General features: G+C 46.9%; 1 protein-coding gene across 6 annotated transcripts in view; it reads left to right on the top strand.

Moving 5' to 3' along the window:
- LOC126542835 (mediator of RNA polymerase II transcription subunit 12-like protein) overlaps positions 1-21,852 on the top strand; it is a 232,660-nt gene that overhangs the window by 114,028 nt on the left and 96,780 nt on the right. For all 6 annotated transcript variants that reach the window (XR_008615000.2, XM_055077484.2, XM_055077485.2 and 3 more), the window contains exons 29-33: positions 4,461-4,743; positions 14,561-14,734; positions 16,095-16,227; positions 20,130-20,311; positions 20,663-20,783. Coding sequence is in view for 5 of the 6 variants with exons in the window: in XM_055077484.2 (XP_054933459.2) it covers positions 4,461-4,743; positions 14,561-14,734; positions 16,095-16,227; positions 20,130-20,311; positions 20,663-20,783 (893 nt within the window). In the remaining variant the exon portion in view is untranslated. The remainder of the gene's footprint in view (positions 1-4,460; positions 4,744-14,560; positions 14,735-16,094; positions 16,228-20,129; positions 20,312-20,662; positions 20,784-21,852) is intronic.

Here is a 21,852-nt window from a genome sequence, read left to right as displayed (position 1 = left end):
CCCCGCTTTTAGAACAAGCACGCTGCTACCGCCGTTTGGACATAGCTTAATCATTTCCAAAAGTACTTTTACGTCTTCTCTGAAGCTGTGGCCAAAGCTTCATTTCGTCCACCCATTCACCGTCTACGATATCTCCAGAAGCAGAGGTTTGTTAAGCTGCACCAGTGTCGTACAAACCCATTGTAAACAAGGAGGCAGCGGAAGCAGTTGAAGCAAGCAATGGACGCGTCAGCACGTGATCAAACATGGCAGCGCTCACAGGATCGCTGGGAAAAGGGTCAATACTGTGGCCAATGGTGTGGCCGTGATGAAAATTTGCTGCCGGCCGATGTGATAATGGGCCGCAAAGTGTTGCTACTATGTTCCTACGGGTTGCTCACCAGTGATCAGTTGCAAAATCATGGTATGGGTTAGATTGACAGTTGTTGAAGCGACGCTTGGGTCCGGGGTCGACCAGCAGGCAACTACTGTGAGCACGCATGCAAAGTTTGTTTGTGTGCTTGCCGGCGGGTAGAGAGCTCGAAACTGCGCTAATCTGTGTGCATGAACACTGAACTTGCGTATTCGATGCAATCAGCGTGCCTTCCGGTGGGTAATCAGACCGATCTTCACGCATGCCCTCTTGCTTTCTGTACACGCTGCTGTTCTAGTTCTCTCTGTCCGTGCCACGTTAATCGTTTCGATTGGTATCATCGATCTGAATGAACCTTGTGCCGATAGAGATTGCGTGTCGTGGGAATGCTGCTCGCATCAAGGTATGGTCATTAGATATTAGTTATTTGAAATATTAGATATTCGATTTGCAACTAGAATTATTAGACCGTTCTCTGTTTGATTCGAAATCAAATATTCGAGTATTCGTACACCCCTACTTATCACATATCCTGCACACGAATGAATTTGATTGAATTAGTGAGTGCTAAAGGGCAACTCTGGCAAACTTGTTATGATGTCAGATAAGTGGTTTTGTATTTACCTGTATCTATGGACATGCATAAAGTAGATAAATTTGCTTAAAAATACATAATAATATGCAAGCAATAAACACCGCATAGAAATTGGAACTGGACTGGACAACCAAGATAGCTGTTTCTTGATAACTGGTAATGGTGATAGCTGATAGTGGTTACAGCTGATAATGGAAGAGAGCTTTGAAGTGGCGATGTTAGAACAGGCGTGCGCTGGTAATAGGGGTGCTAGTAACATCTCATGACAGTGTGTTTAACAACAGATTCCAAGTGTTATTTGGCTGCACACTCACATTGGCCTAAAAATTGAGTGAAAAAAATTGCTTTGCGAAGGACATACTGATTACAAAACCTTTACATCAACAAAAAAGTTCAGCACAGTTATTCGTGGCAATAAAAGTCCTGCACGAATATTTTAATTTTATACTAAAGTTTCCTACAAATAACCAACCTGGTGTCTTCAATGTTAGCCTTATGTTGTGACAAAGAGGGAAAATCAGTGATATTGTTACGGGGAGAAAATATGTGTATTTATAATATATACAGTTACAAGGTTGTAGCTCAGTAGCCAGAGCCAACACCATCTACCGATCCTCGAGACACTTCAACCTCCTGTTCACCTCCCAACGTCCTTTTGTCCACACCGGCACAAGCTTGTACGTGACAATATGTAGCAATAAAGCTACACATAATTGGTGTTGCTTATAAAGAAGCAACAATAAAAAATTACCGACGATTACGTTACTTCCTAATGCGAAATTTGAGCGCAGCAAATAAGCTGTTTCACCTTTTCGATAGATTGAGGCAAAGAAATCGATCCGGAAGCGGTTTCACGTCATTTTGGAACCAGAGCCGATCACACACTGAACACACACTTCCAAACGGATTGTCTGTAAACTGTCGCCGGAAAGCATTTGTTGCACCCTGACTGTTTGCGAGCCTTTGTTTGCGTTTGGCCTCGGCCTCGGCCGCGCGAACGGTAGAGTCTTCTCTGCGACGGCGATGAGCTTCTGCTTCAGCCTCGCTTACTGCTGGTTGCTCTCGACGGCGGCGATGAGCCTCCGCTTCGGCGGTGCGAACGGCAGGGTCTTCTCGGCGGCGGCGATGAGCTTCTGCTTCAGCCTCGCTTACTGCTGGTTGCTCTCGACGGCGGCGATGAGCCTCCGCTTCGGCGGCGCGAACTGCAGGGTCTTCTCGGCGGCGGTGATGAGCTTCTGCTTCAGCCTCGTTTACTGCTGGTTGCTCTCGACGGCGGCGATGAGCCTCCGCTTCGGCGGCGCGAACGGCAGGGTCTTCTCGGCGGCGGCGCTTAGCCTCTGCTTCGGCGACGCGTACTCCTGGATCATCTCGACGGCGGCGACGGTAAGCGTCTGCTTCGGCGGCACGCACCTCTGGATTCTGACGGCGACGGCGCTGGGCCTCTGCTCTGGCAGCTCGTTTAGCAGCAGCAGCAGCAGCAGCAGACGGAGGACTTCCATCGGTCGTCTCGCTCATGGCTCAGAAAGAACTGGCAGATAATTACGCAGTGGCGAACGGCAGCGGCAATTTCGGCTCGGGCGGTGCACATATACAGATCCGCCGCCACCGATCTGGCTCTCTGATTGCCACCGCACAGGGCGAACGGCAGCGGCAATTTCGGCTCGGGCGGTGCACATATACAGATCGGCCGCCACCGATCTGGCTCTCTGATTGCCACCACACAGGGGTTGCATTGGAGGAGGAGCGAAAAAAGGAATTAAGTTCGAGCCGGCGCTTTGACAACCGGAGACTCGCAGGAAGAGGGGGGAGGGGGGCGGCGTGTACACCCAGCGGCAAACGATGGGGGCAGAAGCGAGCGCAGCAAGCGGACAACACGATAAAGGGAGGAGGGAAGAGATAGCAGCGACTGACTGATGCCGCTGACGCCGATAGTGAGTCAACCCCAGCTGCGGAGTTGGTTTCAGGGACAACGCCGCCGATGCCGACACAAACAATATGATACCCTCGCTTCCGCAGCACTAAGAACCAGGTCTAGCCGTGGGAAGGTGGTCACGTATTCGTCGACGTGCCGGGGCCTACGTGAAATAACCGGCGCGTCGGCAACTGAAGAGCACCCTATCCGCCACACAAGAACAGGGGGGGGGGGGGACCCTTTCCTCCTCTTTCTGCATGGCGGCGACGGTGTTCTATGCAGTCACGTTATCTTGACTCTCTAGCGGCGTCAGCGGCATCCAGCGGTATCAGTCGGTCGCTGCTAGCGCTGGGGGGATGAAAGGGGGGCGGAGCTGGTTACGAGGCCGACGACAACGCCGACGACGACGCGAAACCCAGGAACGGACGCCAAAGAGCTGCGCTCTAAAAAAGAGTGCTGTAAGTGTTCCTACTGACTGCGCCTGTGTATGGAAGCCGTAGTGATCACATAAACAGAGCAAGCCATTGTGTTGTGATGTGTGAGGATGCTCGACTCTCTTGCATCCCCTGATGTTGTTTTCTCTATATGGCTGTCGTATCTCCTGGAGTTCAGTTTTCTTGCATAGCACATGTGGCGTCAGTAGTTGTGCAGATGTATGAGAGGTGGCGCGAGTTTTCCACAGCTAACTCTATCTGACGGCAGGGATACTCGGGTACGAGACGATTGGACTAGCTTCCTTTTTCTTGACTGCGGGAACTAGGCCCTTGCAGACGGACTGCATGTGCACTCGACAGTGTGTTTCATAAGGCTATCCTGCAGATGCCTTCCCATTCACTCGTATGCGCTAGTCAGCTAGCCTGTTTTATAGATGGTGCAATAAATGCCCTTTGGTTTCTTTCCACTACTGTGCTGTGGTTGCATGGTCCCAAGGGTGTAAGCGAGATCCCACAGTTGACACATCCACCTCCTTGGTACTGAAACAGAAATTGGTATTACAGTAATCAAGGATGCTCTGATGCTTACCAGTATCTTTTGTTAGGCATAGAAATTTTGGGCTTCATTTAATGCAAAAAGATCACAAGTTGAAAAATTTCATGTCAGTACTTTTTAAAGAATCAGAATCAGAATCAAAAATGTTTTTATTTCCAACAGACTTTGTCGAGGGTCCTCCAGGCGAAAAACTGCGACATACAGCTTGAATGTGCCTGAAGGCCCTCACATGGTTGCAGTAAGTCTCCTATCGGCAAATGTACAACATATGAAACACTCATTTATTGGGATATACAACTACAGTGTAGCAAAAGAAATGAGACATGTAAAGAAACATTCATCTTTTCAGGTAATTATATGGTATTTATAAAAAAGGTCATTACTCTTAATGAGCAGCCATGCTAAGGTGCATATTGTGTCATACATCCTAGAAGATCACATTTCAAAAATAAACACCATGGACCATGTCATGAGTGCAGGCAGATAGTGGTCAATAAAAATTTGCTTGGCTGTTCTAATCCGTGCACATAAAGAAGTCCTCATAATTGCCCTTTGAGTAGTGGAAGAAAAAGTAATACAGTTTGAAATTTTTGTGCCTGCACTCTTTGCAGAGCCGTGCGACCAGCGGCAGTTGGTGAGCCGGGTCCTGCTGGGCCTAGACCAATGGAGCATGCGGGTGTCGTGGCTAGAGCTGCAGTTGCGCTACAAGCAGTGTGCCAGCCCTGCTGAGGTCAACGCGTGGTTGGACAGTGTAGCCCGGGCCACCATTGATGTCTTTCAGTTGACCAGCGAGGAGTCGCCCCTGCCTTTGTCAGCCCGGTCTGCAGGGGCTGACCCAGCATCACCAGTGCCGTTTTCTCGGCTCAGCGGTAATGGCGGTGGCACCTATGGAAGGTGAGCGCTGCACATCAGTGCTTTTACTGTGACCATGGTTAAGTTCTAAAAAAAACTACGTTTGCTGTGTTCGTCCGCCTGTCCAGTATTCCCATTATGCTGTCCTTGTTGCTGTGTTTTCATCAGTCAACATTTCTTTCTCAGTCATGTTTTCATCAGTCAACCTAATGGTTCAAGAAAAAAAAAATACAACCTTTGCCCAACACTGCCATTAGGAATTGAACTTCTGGCCTTACAGTTAGGAGCTCGTGCCAACCACTGTACTATTGCACAATGTTCTCATTTACTCATTGCCACGGTGGCTCAGAATGCATTCTGCCGCTGAGCACGAGGTCGTAGATTCGTTTTCCGGCCGCAGCAGCCTCACCTTGATGGGGGCAAAATGCAAAAGCACTCATGTACTTAGATTTAGGTGCGTGTTTAAGAACTCCAGGTGATTAGCATTAACTGTGGCATCTCTTATAGCCCCAGAGTTGCTTTAGTGTGTTAAGGGGAGACGCGGGTCTTGAAACGGCAAAAAATTGCAAAAAAGTTTATTTTCAGGAAAGTGCGTTTTCGCTACGTTTATACATTCAAAAATCCCTGCGTGAAATCTAGAAGCTAATTTTAATCAGAAAATAATAAAAATATGTGCTTATACAGGCCAGGGTGGATGCGAAATTAGCAAAAATTGGCCAAAAATTTTCGAACTTCGCGCCATCGCCATTTGCGAATGCGGTGGCTGGTGGCTGCCATCTTAGGCTTGGTTGGAAGCTGTTTTCTTTGTGCATATTTTGTGCTGGTTCAAAATGGCATCGGTGTGAGGAAACCGACACTATCGCACCATTTCTGAAGGATGCGTTCGTGCCACAAATTGGCCAGAGTGTGCGCATGCTCCTCGCTTTTATTGGTCTGGTGCTGTTTGGCACGTGCTGGACCGCTCTTGCGTTTTGCTACTTTTGTTTCTCTATCTCTGTGGAAATCCTGTTGCTGTTTACGTTTCTTCAGCTGCTTGCTTTTTGACGTTTGATAAGGTGTCTTTCTCGCTGCCCAAATTGACTGGAGATAGTTGTTTCAAAGTTACTACGTGTCAAGCGTTTGGCAAGACAGGAGAGCGGCCATGGAATGTGCGACGAAAGGCGGCTAGGCCTGCCATGCTCCCCTAGTTGCCAGATGCTTGTCTGCCCGGAGATTCTGCCAGATTGAGTTCTGAGTTGCAACTCAACATGTCTAGCGCCAACACTTTGTCCGCCCACGCCTCACGTGTTAGCACAGATCTTGTAGACACCATTTTCATCACGATTGAAGAAAGTAGCAAGCGCACAGCAATCGCCCGTAACACGAAAACGTGCCTGGTTTCGACACATAAAAGGATGTTAACGACAATGAAATAGAATTTACAATTGTGGATTTATCCATTGTACAAGAGTTTCTTGGACTTGCACTGTGTCCTGGGTGCGGCAAGGAAGTGGTGATGCTTTCAAAGGACCCCACCGAGGAGTATGGGCTCTGGACAAAGCTCTGACTGGTGTTGTATACGTCGCGGGGTGCTTTTTTCATTGCTGGGTGCTTCTGTTGTTGCGATGATAGATTAGATATTTTTGTAAGTACTGCTCGAGGAGGCTGTCCGAGGTGGAGACCTCAGGACAGCACCTGAGGTTATAATAACGCTGTGTCTAAAGGTATGTTGAACGTACCTCCTTTGCTTCCATTTAGCTTGCCCCGTGGCTCCCGCCTACCATTTCTTGCGCATGTTTACAGTGCCAGCTGTTATGGGCTCATTCCAACGGCCATTTCGGGTGGCTATGGTGTCCGCTTCTGCCGCCGCCACTGGTGTCTGGTGTCCGACGCAGCTATCACCGGGAATGAGAAAAAAAAGAAACCCAGTTCCCGCCGGGATTGAACCCGACCCCGCTGCGTGGGAATCAGCTACTCTACCACTGAGCCACGCCAGTGCTTGCTAGCATGCAGTGGAAAAATCTCCTATAAACGTGTCCTAGCGCATGAGGAGACACGCGATGTCACATGCGTGCCGCCTTGCATCGATATGTGCACATTTTGAATTGCAGTTGCATATTATTACACCATGTAGCAGATGCACAGGTAGTGGTACAAGGCAGTTAAAGAAGGTTTGAGGAAGAAAAATGTTATAGAGGTGTATAAATCTTAATGTAATACCAGATGAATTCAAGCAGGCTAAGTGGCTGTTTTTCACTGTCCTGTTTCTAAGGAAATGTCATTAAACCATCATCATCACTGCCATTGTATCGTGCCATTTGACATGTGCATCGCTTAACGTCGATATGTACAAACTTTGCATTGTAGTTCTGTTATATTGCTTCAGACATCCTGACATGTAGCAGTTGCATATAGCAGTTACAAGCTGCATTTAACTGGACCTGGTAAACTCAAGCAGGCTATGTGACTGTTTTTCACCATCGCGTTTCCGAAGGGATGGCAACCAACCATCATTATCATCTTCTTCATCAACAGCAATATATCGTGCCATGGGTCAAGAGATGATATGTGTGCCACGTAGTCTGGATACCTGCATTTACACTTCGGTACACGTTGTGGTGCCTCCTTGCAAGGTACGAACTGCTGCTGAAGAAGCAAATCGTAGAGCTATGCACGCGGCTTCAATTAGGCAACATCGGGCTCAGCAGACCACTGTACAGAGAGCAGGACAAGCCACAGCTCACCGTTGATGTCGGGCGGACAGTGCAGATTGTTCTCGGGAAAACGACATGAAGAGACTTCGTCGCGTAGACCCTGTAGTGTGTGGTGCCGCAAATGGAGCTTCTTGGAACCGTTCCTCCAGCTTATGCTGTGACTGTGCTGCGCGTGCTGTGCAGGCCTGTGACTTTTGCAGAAGGGCATTTATTGAACTCAAAGGGGACAATGAAAGAATGCCTCTGCAAAGTCGCAGGGAGCAGCATGCGAAAAGCCTGGCATGAGCGAAGATACTGCTCCAAGAGAGCAGGCCTGGTCTCTACTATGGCCCCTACTGCTTTTCCCGGGAAAATTAGTGAAGCTTTTGCTGGAGTGCTCCACCTGTGGCATGCGCAAATGGTACGCTGAAGCCTTGGAAAAGGATCATCAGAGGTTTCACATGTCCAATAAGGATCACACAAACAGAAATGCTGTGACAAGCAAACTTGCAAAGAGGTACAAGCCAGCAACAGACTCTGCCTACAGTCCTGGGCTAATATAGATGTAGGTGTGACCTGTGCTGAATGCACAATTGTGTGAATGTGCAAAAGATAGGTTTTTGTTCATTTGAATTCGGGATTTTACGTGCCAGAACCATGATATTATTACGATATCATCGAGCGATGCTCAAGGGACGAGCCGCCGCGAGAACGACGACGAAGTGGGTCTGTGCCCTTGGCGCGAGTGAATGTCGGCCTGGCGCTCTGGCTCCAGTCCAGTGTAAATAGCCTGTAAATAGCCTCTTTCGCCTGTGTCTTTCTACACATAACAATATTGTTACGGATGTAGAATGGATTTATTTACAGTGAAAAGGGTAGAGAAGACACGGGACGGTCTAAAACAGCCAATCACCCAAAACCCTTACGCCGCGAGTCTCACCGAGCGAGTCAGAGTGCGCGTTGATGGTACGGTTTCAATCGTGCGACGTGCACAACTTGTCTCTTGCGTGAACGGCGGTTATCAGCTGTCACTTTAGTGATGACATAGGTCACTTCACTCAAGCATTTGAGAATGACGAACAGGCCTGAATACTTGGAGAGAAGCTTTTGACTGAGTCCCCTTTTCTGAACCGGTGTCCAACGCCACACGAAGTCACCGGTGGTGAATCTGATGGGCAGATGTTGTGCGTCCTAGTGAGCCTTAGCATGAACATACGACGATAGGGTTCTGAGCCGGGCAAGTCGACGTGCTTTTTCGGCACAACACAATATCTGCACGACAGAAGCATTGTCATTAGATGAAAAAGGAAGTATGGTGTTGAGAAAACATTGAGGATGGCGAGCGTAGTACGGAAAGAAAGGTGTGTATCCTGTGACTTCATGTTTGGCTGTGTTGAAGGCATACGTGATGAATAGTAATACGGCATCCCAGTTCTTATGATCTGATGAGACAAACATTGAAAGCATGTTGACGAGGGTACGATTGGTGCAGATGGTAAGGCGTGGAAAGGTGATGTTTTGAGTTTCACAAAGGTGTAGCAACTCTTCCACGATGTGAGCGGCGAACTGCCGGCCGCGATCACTTATCACCACACGAGGAGCTCCGTGGCGGAGAATAATCGAATGCAGAAGAAACGCCGCTGCATACTGAAACAATGGCACTTGTCTCAGCTGCAGCATCAGATGCTGCAGCTGAGACAAGTGCCATTGTTTCAGTACATGTTAAATAATGCACGTACACGATTATGCAGCAGCAGCCAGTGGAAGACTTGGGGAAGGGACTGAGTAAATCTATACACACCTTCTCAAAAGGTGAAGTCAGCAGTCTAACCGGTTGCAGAGTTCCTGCAGGAGCTGTTGTCGGTTGCTTATGGCATTGGCAGACGTAACAGCTGGGGACATACTGCGTGGTTGTCTTCCATGATTGAGGCCAATAGAAACATTGTCGGAGGCGGTGGAGCGTTCGAGCAAATGCAAAGTGACCGGATGTAAGGTCGTCGTGCACGGCCCGAAGTACAGCAAGGCGCAAACATTTTGGGACAACGAGCAGCAGTGGAGCACCGTTGTTTGAATAATTCTTGTGGTAAAGCAGACCGTCATGAATCACAAACGGCGTAGCCCGTTCACATCTGTGGGTCACATTAATAATTGGCTTTAGTGAAGGGTCATGCTGTTGTTCGTTATTGAAGAGGGCAAAGTCAGGAAAGTCTGATGAGATTGTAGTTAATTAGTCGTCGAAATCATCATCATCAGTACCGTCGCTCTGATACGGAAGACGAGATAAGCAGTCGGCATCTGTGGGGCACCGACCGCTCTTATAAGCAATGGAATAGTCTTATTTTTGAAGATGCAAGGCCCACCGAGCCAACTGCCCAGCTGGGTCACGCAGTCCAACGAGCTAGAAAATAAATGGCGGTCACAAAAATAAAATGGCGGCCATACAAATAAGATCTGAACTCTTGGATGGCGAAAATAACACCAAGACATTCTAGTTTCATGACTGTATAATTGCTCTCTGCTTTCGTCAAAGTACGACTTGCGTACGTAACAACGTGTGGTCGTCTGTCATGAAACTGGAAGACCACAGCACCAACGCTCACACCACTTGCATCAGTATGCATTACGATGAACGTCTCCGGATCGAAATGGCAGAGAAGTGGCCCGGAGGTGAGCAGCTGCTGGCAAGCAGTCTCACACTGAGCGGACCATATGTAGGGAGTATCCTTGCGGAGTACGTCAGTCAGTGGAGAAACAAGCTGGGCGAAGTGCTTAATAAGAACAAAGGCCCAGGAAACTTCTGAAGTCTTTCACATCTTCGGCTGCTTAAAGTTGTGAATAGCAAAACTCCTTTAGGGATCTGGCCATATACCCTCCTTGTCGATGAGATATCTCATCACAAGGGCTTGACGCACACGGAAAGGACAGTTCTTAGAGTTTAGAATGAGGTCATCCTGTTGGATACAGTCCAAAACAACGCCGAGTCGCTGGTTGTGCTCGTGGAATGTTAGGCTGAAAATAATCACGTCATCTAAATTACACATACAGATATCCCGTTTGAGACCGCAGAGGATGATATCCATAAATCGCTCGAAGGTTGCTTGGGCATTACATAAGCCAAACAGCATGGCGTTAAACTCAGAGTCCATCGGGCGTAACAAAAGCAGTCTTTTCTATGTCAGACGGGTGCATCGGTATCTGCCAGTACCCGGACCAGAAGTCAACCGACGAAAAGTATGAGGCAGAGTGAAGGCAGTCAACAGCATCGTCAATGCTTGGTAAGGGATACACGTCTTTCTTTGTGATGGCATTCAGGCAGCAGTAGTCCACACAAAATCTCCACGAATTGTCTTTCTTTTTCACTGGTGTAACAGGAGCTGCCCAAGGACTGCAAAACTCCTGAATAACTCCTTTCTGCAGCATGTCGTCGGCCTGTTCGGCGATCACTTTTCTTTCCGTGGGAGACACGCGATACGGTTTCTGATGTATCGGAGTCGCTTGCCCTGTGTTGATGCGGTGGTGCATGCGAGATTCCGGCAACATCCGAGAACGCTCGTGTTGAGTGAAATCAAATACTGACGTGTAGCAGGCGAGCACTTGTTGAAGTATGTCCTGTTGGAAGACGACAACGTCTTGTTTATCATACGTTGCAAGTGATCCGCATAGTTGGGAAATGGTCGACTGATATCTGAAGACGCTGCAACTGTTCGTACATCAGTTGTGGCTTGCTCCCCAAATGTTGCCCATTTAAGTCCGACTGGCAGGGTAACAGACTCTGTTGTGGCATTCACTGTGCACAAGAAAGCGCACCCGTCGATGGCTTGCACAATAGATTGAGGGACCAACACATTCTTCTTAATCGCGTTGTTATGATCTGGCTCAACAAGAGCGCTGCATAATCCCATCCGGACATGTGAATAACTCACGGGAACAAACATGGCTATCTGACCCGGCAGAAACGTATCTTGAGACATCGAAAACACGTCGGCTTGATCGTCTGCAAATCAAGTATGGCGATTGGCAACGTGCTCCTTAGTAAAATCTCTCCAGTCCCGCAGTCAAGTGTAGCGCTGCATTCACGTAGGAAATCTATGCCTAAAATAACATAATTAGTTGCGTGGACCAATACAGTCAACTTGGTTTTAATACGGTGTCCTCCGATCGCCACCAAAACCGAACAAACACTAACAGGGCGCAACATTTCACCTCCAATTCCATGAAAAGTTTCTTTGCGATCCCATGTGAACATAACTTTCTGTCCTAAGCGATCTTTGAAGCGAAGGCTCATAACAGAAATAGCAGCACCCGTATCGACAAGAGCAGTAGTATTTACACCGTCTATACACACACACACACTCACCTTGTTCTTCAGCATAACAACAGATGGAGGAATTGACGAGTCTGACAGTCCCGCAACCACACCTCCATCGGCTGCACCAGGTAATTTCCCAGCTGCGGCGGGGAAGGCGACCGAAGACGGCTCGGGGATGGCAAACAGCGCAGTTGTGTTGGCGACGGTGTAAGGCTGTGCTCGAAGACAGGCGACTCATCGTGCAATTGGTACAACCACTGTTGCCGCAGAGGATGGACTCCAAATGGCGCGGGCATGTCTTCGTGCACACAAGCTGTGTACACCGAAAAACATGGTGCTCGCTGTGGGCGGCGCTGACAAAAGCATGCAATATGTCCTCGGGAACCGCAGGTGTAGCAGACAGGTAGGTCGCGGTTGAAACTAGATGGAGCAGGTACGCGTGGTGCCGTGCATGATTCCGCAGGAGCATGTCGTGGCATCAGGTATTCCGCAGTAACACGTCGGGGTGTTGGGTAGTACTCTGTAGTGCCACGACGGAGTGGTGAGAACTGGCAGCGACTGAGATTCGCCAGGAGAGACCTAAAGCTCGTGTTATTTAAGTGTGGTTCTTCAGAAGGCGGTCTGCGCTCGATGCGATGTTCTCGCAACCAGGATGGTGGTACGGGAATGCACTCGTCAAACATGCATTGATAACCAGCGCCTACTCCCTGAAGTCCTGCTAGCTCATCTTGAACCACTTGACGCACGGATTGGGACGATGTCATAGCAAACAGCGACGTCCATACTTGCAACTGTGGTGACGTTGTCCAAGTGCCCGAACTTCGGTAAGGTCCTTGGGTCTTCAGAGCTTCGAACGCGCGACATTAGTTTTAACCACCTGGCGTGCACTACAACACAAGTACATGAACTTTTTGCATTTCGCCTAAATTGAAATGTGGCTGGCACCACTGGGATTTGATCCAGATATATTGTTGCAGCCACAAACTTTGTGCAAAGGACATACCATATTTATTTGAATCTAGGCCGACAGTTATTTTCAAATAATCATATACCAAACTCTAGGGTCGACTTCGATTTGAGGATTTAAAAAAAAGCGCACTAGTTTTTAATTGAAAATGGTAAATATGGTGCGTAGCTAGCGCCATCTAGAAAAGTCAGTTTCTCGGCCGCTACTAGCCGCGCGAGTAGCCAACTGAAGTAAACGAGCAATGTCGCAATTTTGACCTGTGTCTTATAGGCATGGGGCGTGGTATTATCGTAATGGCACCAAACAGGCGATGCCACTATAATGCCGCTTTCAGACAAAAAGTTGTGCTAGCCGCAGAGGCATTGTCAAACGTTCAAGCTGAGTGGAACTTCAGCATCGCTGAGAAATATGTCTGTCATTGGAGGGTGCAACGGGAGATGCTTTTTGCATGTGCCGCAACGAGGACATGCCAGCGGTAAGGAAGATAGGGGCCAGGCTAGCAGTGATGATGATGTAGAGTGAGCTTGGCATGCTCATATTAAATAAATGCTGTTTTCATTTTATGAACACAGTCCTTTCTTTTTTTTTTTTTGCTCGGCCTACGTTCGAGGTAAGTTTTTTTTTTCTGGCTTTGGACATTTGGGTGCTGGCCTAGATTTGAGTAATAATGGTATTTTGTTGTGGCCCTGAACTCTGTGCAACTTTATTTGCACAGAGATGCCAATGTGTGTCTCCTGTTCAACAAGAATCTAAAAGAGAAATGTGAAGTGTGTGGTGCTAGCCTTCTTGCATTGCTTTTGATGGCTGTGCATGATGTTGCAACAAATATTTCATTGTTATTTTTGCACAGTGGCCACATATATGTCATGAATTTGTTGCTGAAAGACAGGGCTACATGGTGATGCAATTCATATTGCCATATTGCTAGGCCAATAAAAGTTACAGTGAACTGAAAGTTCAGGTTCGTTTCTCTCGGTTTCATTTTTTTGGACATCACAGACTGCCTTACAGAGCATTTTCGTATGTTCTTTCTAAGTACCAGCAAGAAGTTTGGTAACAATATATTCGCATTGAATGGATCTAGCTGGTGACGCTATTTACTTGTTTCTAAAGTTGTCTGCCAAATTCTAATTGCCATGAACTATAAATGAAAATTAACAAAAATATTGCAATCAACTTTACCTCTGTTTTTTCACATTATAATTGCACTGAGAACAATAAATTTAGCATGGTGGGCTAGAGTGACTCTCTGGCATTCTGGCCATACACCTTGCTTTTGCTTTTGACAAAGTGAAGTTTTTGAAAAGTCTCGTAAGAAATTGATGAATTTCTGTGTTAAAAACCTTGTATCTTTTGTTCTCATGCAGATATACAAATTCTAATTAAATACTTGCAATCAGCAGAAAGAACTGAACCATAGTATTAAATATCATTCAATTCATACCAAAATTACCAAAATTAGTTTTAGAACCCACGTATTTTCAAACCCCATAAATAATTGTTCTCACTTGGCAGTTCATGCGAGGAGTACTGTGATAATATTAAGGGGGCCTTAACAGGCCTTGAAAGCTCTGATGTATTTCTGATCTCCAAGTATCAAGCCTGCCAGAATTGTTCGAAAGAGGAGAGCAACTTCTTTGATTGTTTAATAAATCTCCTACTTTGTCTAGAAGCCACTGCATTTTCTTACAATTCCATTTTTGAGGTGCAGTTGTAGGGTCGTTTCCACAAGCACATTTCTACTGCTATTATTCTTCCTCTAGTTTTACTACACTGGGATTGTTCAATGCAGCATATAAGAACCCGTTTTTGGCACTTTTGTGGAGACTAATGTTGTAGACTAATGCTTGGTAGTCTTTTACACTTCAAATTTTTCAATTTTGTGTTGCCTTGGGGTTTTTCTCACCACAGACAAGAAAATGACCGCATCTGGTTTGTGGCTCCGCTAATAGCCAAGCTGCCTGCTGCAGTTCAGGGCAAGGTCTTGAGGGCTGCCGGACAAGTTTTGGAGAGTGGCAGCTGGGCTTGCATTGCTTCCTCCTCTTCTTCTAAAAGCAAGGACAAAGACAAGCAGGTTCAGAGAAGGTAAGTCCTCACAATGCACTTCTCTTCACAGCGTTATTTCCTTTGAGTCATTTATTCTCAAGTAGGGGGGTGGCAAAGAACAGCATAGTATATCTTCATGAAGTGGGCATAATTGTGTGAACCTTGTTGAGAACAATACAAGAGGTGAGGACAGGGGAGTGACACTCATGTCATTCACTCTAACGTCATTGTCTCTCAAGCTAATCAGCTAACTTTGTTCAATACAGTTAAACCTCAATATAAAGAAATTAAATATAACAAAATTCTCTATGCAAAAATTTATTTAAGCTTTTATAACTTCTTGTAAAAAAAAAACATGTATTTTGAACCTCAGTATAAGTGTGTTTACGCACAATTTCAATATAACAAAATTTCACTGCTGCTGTGAAGGAATACTGAGACAAAAAATGGAGACTTCCGCACACACAGATGTTCAAATGGTGGAATTACATGCGGCTGCTTGCAAACGCACCCACCTCTTGAATTTCGCGCTGCGTGACTGACAGCAACAGCGCAAGCAGAGCAGTGTCATGTTCCATGGGAAGTCCAAGTACGATAAGATCCCATCGCATCCCATGCACTGTACGTTTTAGGTGGGAGTGAAAGCACTCAAGGGTGAGCCGAGAAGGACGGCAGGCTGACGAGTGCTGTCAGCGCCATCCTTCCGTGCGAGCAAGGGGGGTTGACGACTAAGGCAAAGTTGTGACTTATAATCCAGACTATACGGCACTGCTACGTCTATGATGTCTATGTGCTTTTTACCAGGTGATAGATTAGCACCGAAGAAAATTTTTTCCGTTGCTTACTGCTGGGGCATCAATCAGCTAACCCTCACAGTGTGTGCTCATTATGATCATCCTCTTGTTCTTATGTCCACTGCAGAATGACAGCCTCTTCCAGAGATTTACATTTAATCCTGTCTTGTGTCAGCCGACTGCATCTTGTGCTTGCAGATATCCTTCCTCTGCTATCCTCAACTGCCTTGCCTGTCCTTTCCTTGTTACTCTAATAGACCACCTGCTCCACTTAACACACGACCTTCCCAGCTCCACTTCTTCAATTAGGATATCAGCTACACCTGTTTGCTCTTTTTTTCGTTCTGCCGTTTTCCTGTTCCTTAACATTGTGGTCATCATTTTCTGTGCGATTGCTCATTGATGCATGCTCCTTAGCTTCTTCTCAAATTTCTTTGTTGTTCTCCGTATTTCAGCCTCGCAGCTTTAGTGCTCCAGGGGGTACCTGGAGTTGAAGCAGGTTGTTGAATCAACACGGAATGTGTATCTGTAATCCTAGAGTTGAAGTAAAGTTTGGAATCTGGTACAGTTGAATAACTGAGATGTATTGCCTGTCGTAACTGCAGCGCATCCCTGCTGAGCCACCAGCCATTCCTCTCGCTGGTGCTCATGTGCCTCAAGGGCCAGGACGAGCAGCGGGAAGGCCTGCTCAACTCGCTCCAGTCGCAGCTCACACAGTGTGTGCACATCTCCAAGGACGTGAGTGGAGCTAAAAGTGGCTTTGTTTGTCTTTCTTACACATCATGGCGGCTCGGTGGCTGTGGCACTGTGCTGTTGAGAATGAGGTTGCCGGTGCAATTCGCAGCCGCGGTGGCAGCGTAGTGGTGGGGGTTGAATGCAAAAATGCTTGTACAGTTGATTCCAGATATATGAGAGTCAAAGGGGATCGCAAACTAGTTCAACATATTGATAATTTGAAATTGAAAGTATGCCTATCTAAATCTTATCCGAAGTCTTCGCATGTCTGAGACAGCTTTCAGAGACCGTGAAAAGCTGGAACTTACTGATTTGCTTCTCCAAAACTGCGTCGAATGTACAAAAGTTGACTTATTTTTTTGTCACAAATGTTGCAAATTGCTCGCGCTGCGGAATGGTCTTCTCAGCACTATCCCTAAAAGTCCGCATCACCTGGACACAAGACAGTTGCATTTGCGTTGGAGGGCTTGTTGTGCATTTTTCATCCATATAAAGTAGAAATGGACACACACCGGAAGCAAACTAGCCTGTATGAATATGCGCTGTGCTGCCATTAGCGCACTTGTACTGCAAATCATGCTTGAATGTGCTTGGCCGCATGTCTGTTACAATACACCATTTAAATAGCTGATCGTCATACCGTATTTACACGATTGTACGTCGACTCGAATGTAAGTCGACCCCCCATATCGCGTGACAGGAAAAAAAAAAGAAGAGCATACCCGAGGGCACATTCGATAACGAAAATTTATTAGCTGACATGGTCACTGGGCTACTCATCTTCACTAGTGCTGCCATCGTCATCGTTGTTATGGTCCCACAGCGCGTCGTCGTCCCGCGAAATTTCACATTTGGCAAATGACCGCATCACAACATCTTGTGGAACAGCAGCCCACGCCGAATGCACCCAACCACACGCAGCCGTCAGGGATGCTCTTTTGACAGGTCTGGTTGGTGTAATTTTGCGGTCTTCTGCTGCCAGCCACTCGTACTCACGGTGAAGCAGGTCCTTAAAAGGTGAAGATCCAGGTGAAGATGACTGTGTCACACTTGACTGGCAGGGAGTGATCGCGCATTTCAGTGACATATGCCGCCAGCTTAGCCTACAGCTCCGGAAAGCATCCAGACTTCGGCACGTGGGAAATTCCTCACTTGCCATCACAGGTGAAAATTTCGCTTCGCTGCAGTCGCTACTCTCGCACCACCCGTTCAGAAACATTGAACTTGCAGCCTGTTGTGCAGTGATTTGTTTCTTCGGCGTAAAGGATGGCAGCCCTCTTGAACGCTGCTGTGAACGAGTGCCGAATGATTAGTGGGCCTGGAGCACTCGTGACGACTGAGGAAGCATAGAAGTTGCACCGGCAGTCAAGTAGAACGCGTCAAACTAGTGCTTTTCATCAAATTATTAAGAAAGCTAAGCGCAGCAGGCAAAAAGAAACCCGCGAGCGGTGTCTGCTCTTCCATGAACTACCGATGCTCCCTGCAAGCGCTGCCGTTCTGAGGGTGCCACCGCGAATGGAACAGCGGTGCTTTCATCAACTGTCGACACCCCCTCATGAGTGTTGCGTGCACTGTAAAACGCTAAAAAATGTTGAAAAACCCTTCCGAAAAGTGAACAAACACGCGGAACAGTGAAAAGCTACGAGTAGGGCCATAGAGCAAACATAAAATTGTAACTATGTTGTAGCTCCCATTGGGTCTCGCTTTTTTGGCGGTGCCATGTTGTGGTTTCGATTGTAAGTCGACCCCCACTTCATATTTTCAAATTTTAAAAAAAAGTGGTCGACTTACAATCGTGTAAATACAGTACGTGTGCAACGAGCTAGACGGAATGTTGTGGTGGGTTATGGAACCAACTTCCTGTTGGAATCAGTCGTCTTTGCTTCTTGACCGCCCTAAAAGATTCACCAACAATTACGATTCTCCCTAATGCTAAATTTGAGCGCAGCGCTATACATGTTTTCATTTCGCATGTCAATATTTTGTATTATGATTATATAGGGACACGGTTTATATTAAGAAGGGAATGCTGCGAGTAGCATAGCTGGCACCGACAATCTGTCTCATGTGGCACATTGCAAATGGAGCGAAGTGTGGTGTGACTGCCTCACTAATTAGGAGATAGTGAGAGGCAGTGTGTGGGTGACACAGAGGCACGATTCACAGCAGCCGCTGCAGACAGACCTCCGCTCATGCAGCGCTTTGTTTCCATACAGATGATGCGCGCTACTCTAGCGCCATGTTGTAGCTATCATCGCTGCACAGCATGCCTTGCGTGGCAGTACGCTTTTCTCCTCACACTTTCGTTTCATAAACGACAAGAGCGGCCCTTTGTCGCGGGGAAATGATGCCAGCAGTGCCAGCGGTGACAAAATCGAAGGGAGCGTCGCATCGAGCCTTGCAGGAGTAGTGATCCCCATCACACATGCTGGTACTGCGAGCTGACTTCAGCAGCTGACGCCGCATATGAGCATAGCCCTCCCCACCTCACGCTGTTGTGGCCCCCCTCAGATGGCCACCGGCAATTCTGTGCGTGTGCACGCCATTTCCTCTCTGCACCTTCTCCCATTTCCACCTCATGCTTTCACTGTAGCCTCCTCCTCCACTTTTCTCGTGGAGGAGGAGCCTACAGTGAAATACTTTACGTATGCTTCACCACATAACACTGCCGTATTGAGGCGAAGCTGGCTTTTTGAAACGGGAATTATGCAACGCGTCATGCTTTCCGTGCTGCGAAGCCATTGGCGAGGATTACAATGGCAGAGTCAGCGCCATTGATGACAGCGGTGAATTCTCTCAGTGAAAAACATGGCCCCGAACTACAAGAAACTTGGTAGCGAAAGTCGAAGCAGGTAGACATAGTGTTGCTGCGGTGACTGCCAGTGCATCTGCATGTGAGAGCGTCTATTCGAGGCGGCGGGGTTATCAAAATGGCGTCGGTGGTGGCTTCGATAATGCCGTTTCGGACCTGCAGTCATGGCGAAAAGTCCAGAAAATCGGATGGTGAAGGGTTTTTGTGTCCTAAATTTCAGACGTTCTTATACATTGACTCTATGGGGTACGTGGCAGTGCCGTGAAGGCATCCAAATTATCAGACATGTCTAAAAAATCAGGTGTCTGGAAAATTGTTAGTTGACTGTATGCGTAGCACATCCTTAAACTTTTGCATGGGATTTTACTACTGCTTGATATAGACAATAATTCAATATATCCTTGTTCAGTATATCTAGGATCGATTGTATACCATGCTTTTGGTGCATGTTAAAGCGGCATTAAAGAAGAACATTAAATCAGTTTAACGTAATGTACGAAAGCCTTTTTTTTTTTTGTTAATTTCGTTGATAGAGGTTCATTACCTAAAGTGAAAATAAAAGCCAAACTATAACTCTCTTTTGTTCTTGATTGCGGCTTAGAGAAATTTTGTTTTCATTAGTTCGTCTTTTCTTGTTATTTTTTTTCGTTCCTATGCGCTTTCTCTCCGTTTCCTTTGTGTTTCAATATATATGTGCACATGTGACCAATCAAGTCAGTTGAAGTTAGTGCTTGTCCCATTTGTGCATCCCCTATCCTTTGTTACTTTTGTGCACTACACTGTGTCAATGGAGTACCAACTAGTTCAAACCTGTGCGTTGCTGAATTATATTAAATGCATGGCTCGAGCTCTTGTGGTTCTCTGAGGTGAGGGCTCCCTGTTGCGCCACTGGTGCTCCTAACTTCTGGAGGATTTAGGTGAAATTACTCTTCTATACCCGGAGTATTGAAACATTGAAAATGCAATGAAAATTGCCCAAGAGTCAGTCCCCGTCGCTTGCTTTGTGTCCTATATGCCTTGGGCTAAGGATACCCTTTACCAGTGTTTGTCTCATTAGTTGCTCTGGGTTTAGGAAATTGTTTGGCATGTGCAGGAGAAACCCATAGCAGAGGACTTGAAGAGTCGTTTGCTATTGCACGAGGCACTGCTTCTGAGGCTAAGCCTTGTGGGTGGAATGTTCGACATGATTCAACGCAACACAAGCTTCACCACTGACTGGGCCCTGCTGCTTGTGCAGCTTATCAGCCATGGGGTCGTCGACCTGCACTGCAACTTGTGAGTTCTATGCCTGACCTCTATAAGAGTTTGTATTAATGGCGAAACTTTAGAAACAGCGGTCTTTGATTCTGAATATAGTGAATATTTTACTAGGCTGCCCTAGTAGGCTACCATAGCAACACAGACGGCAGCAGCAAAGTCTTCACTCCTGTGATATGCAGATTAGAGTGTGTTTACTGGGCCAGTTATTTTCTAAAAGCTCCTCCATCACAAAGTCTGAATAAATGCTTCATGACCATCACTGTGGTACTTGTTACGGTCATCATGAGCAGTTTCCTGTTTATACTTTGAAAAACAAACAAAAAAAGAAAGAAAATATCAGGATGTCCTTTTTTCATCTTTCCACAGTGAACTCTTCACTACTGTCCTTGACATGTTGGCAGCACTCATCCACACAACCCAGAATGCTGACAGTGTGTCCGGAGAAGAGACACGCAAGCAGTATCTCAACCTCGTAAAGAAGATGAAGGTACTTGAAGACTTCTTTATCTTGTGTTGTCAGCTTATACCTGACAGCTACAATTTTATCGTAAAATGCCCAATCTTTATGAATGTGTTTACAATTGTCATATTGGGACCAATCATTTTGATTTTTGATTTGCATATACAGTTAAACCTCAATATAACGAACTTAAGTATAGCGAAATTCTTGATATAACAAAGTATAACTTTTCATAATCTCTTGTCCATAGAACACCATGTATTTAGAACCTCAATATAACGAAGTGTGTTTGTACGCGATTTCAATATAACGAAATTTCACTTCCACAGCGAAGGAATGCCGAGACAATAACTGGAAGGTTCTGCAAACGCAGATGGTCAAATGATTGAATTACAAGCGGCTGCTTGCAAATGCACCTTCAAATCGCGTGCGGTTTGACAAGAGTGACAGCCAAAGTGGAGCCGCATCATGTTCTGTATAAAGTCCAAGTGCGGTAAGATCCTATCATGGCCCACACACTTTGTGCTTTAGGTGCGATTGAAATTGTGGGAGGGTGAGACAAGAAAGATGATGGCTTCACAAGTGCCACCTTCCCGCATGAGCACAGGGAAAGAGTAGGAAGGGAGCTCACTTGCGGTAATGTGATCAAACATGTGCAAGGGGCGGTGGGGCGGGCGGGGGGGGAGTGGATAAGTTGGCGCTTCACTATTTCTGGCGTGTGTCTTGGTCATGGCTGCACATGGCTGTAAGTGCGGCTGAGCGCATATGCAGCCGCGCACCCTGCTTTAGAGGTAATTTACCGTGTGTGCAAAGAGTGGGCGTGCTGAGACGGTGTGGCATCATCTTAGCTGTCTTCCCGTGCCTGTAGTATTGGAGGTTGCGTAATCTCGAGTTTCGGTGAATCATTGAAGCGACAGGCAGACAAAGCATTCGCTCACCGCTGCCGGCGCTTTTCATGATAGCGTCGCCTCAGTGTAGGTGACGCTATCAGCTGCGGTGACGGAGTTCACACAAAAGTGTGGCTGGCTTCACTTAATTCATACCGCTGATGTGAAAATATTGTCGACGTGGCATGAAACCGTATCATTCGGTGCCA

Source organism: Dermacentor andersoni, chromosome 2 (genome assembly GCF_023375885.2).
Source record: "Dermacentor andersoni chromosome 2, qqDerAnde1_hic_scaffold, whole genome shotgun sequence".
Taxonomy (NCBI): Eukaryota; Metazoa; Arthropoda; class Arachnida; order Ixodida; family Ixodidae; genus Dermacentor; species Dermacentor andersoni.
Note: the sequence above shows the minus strand (reverse complement) of the source record. Positions and strands in the feature narration are given on the sequence as shown.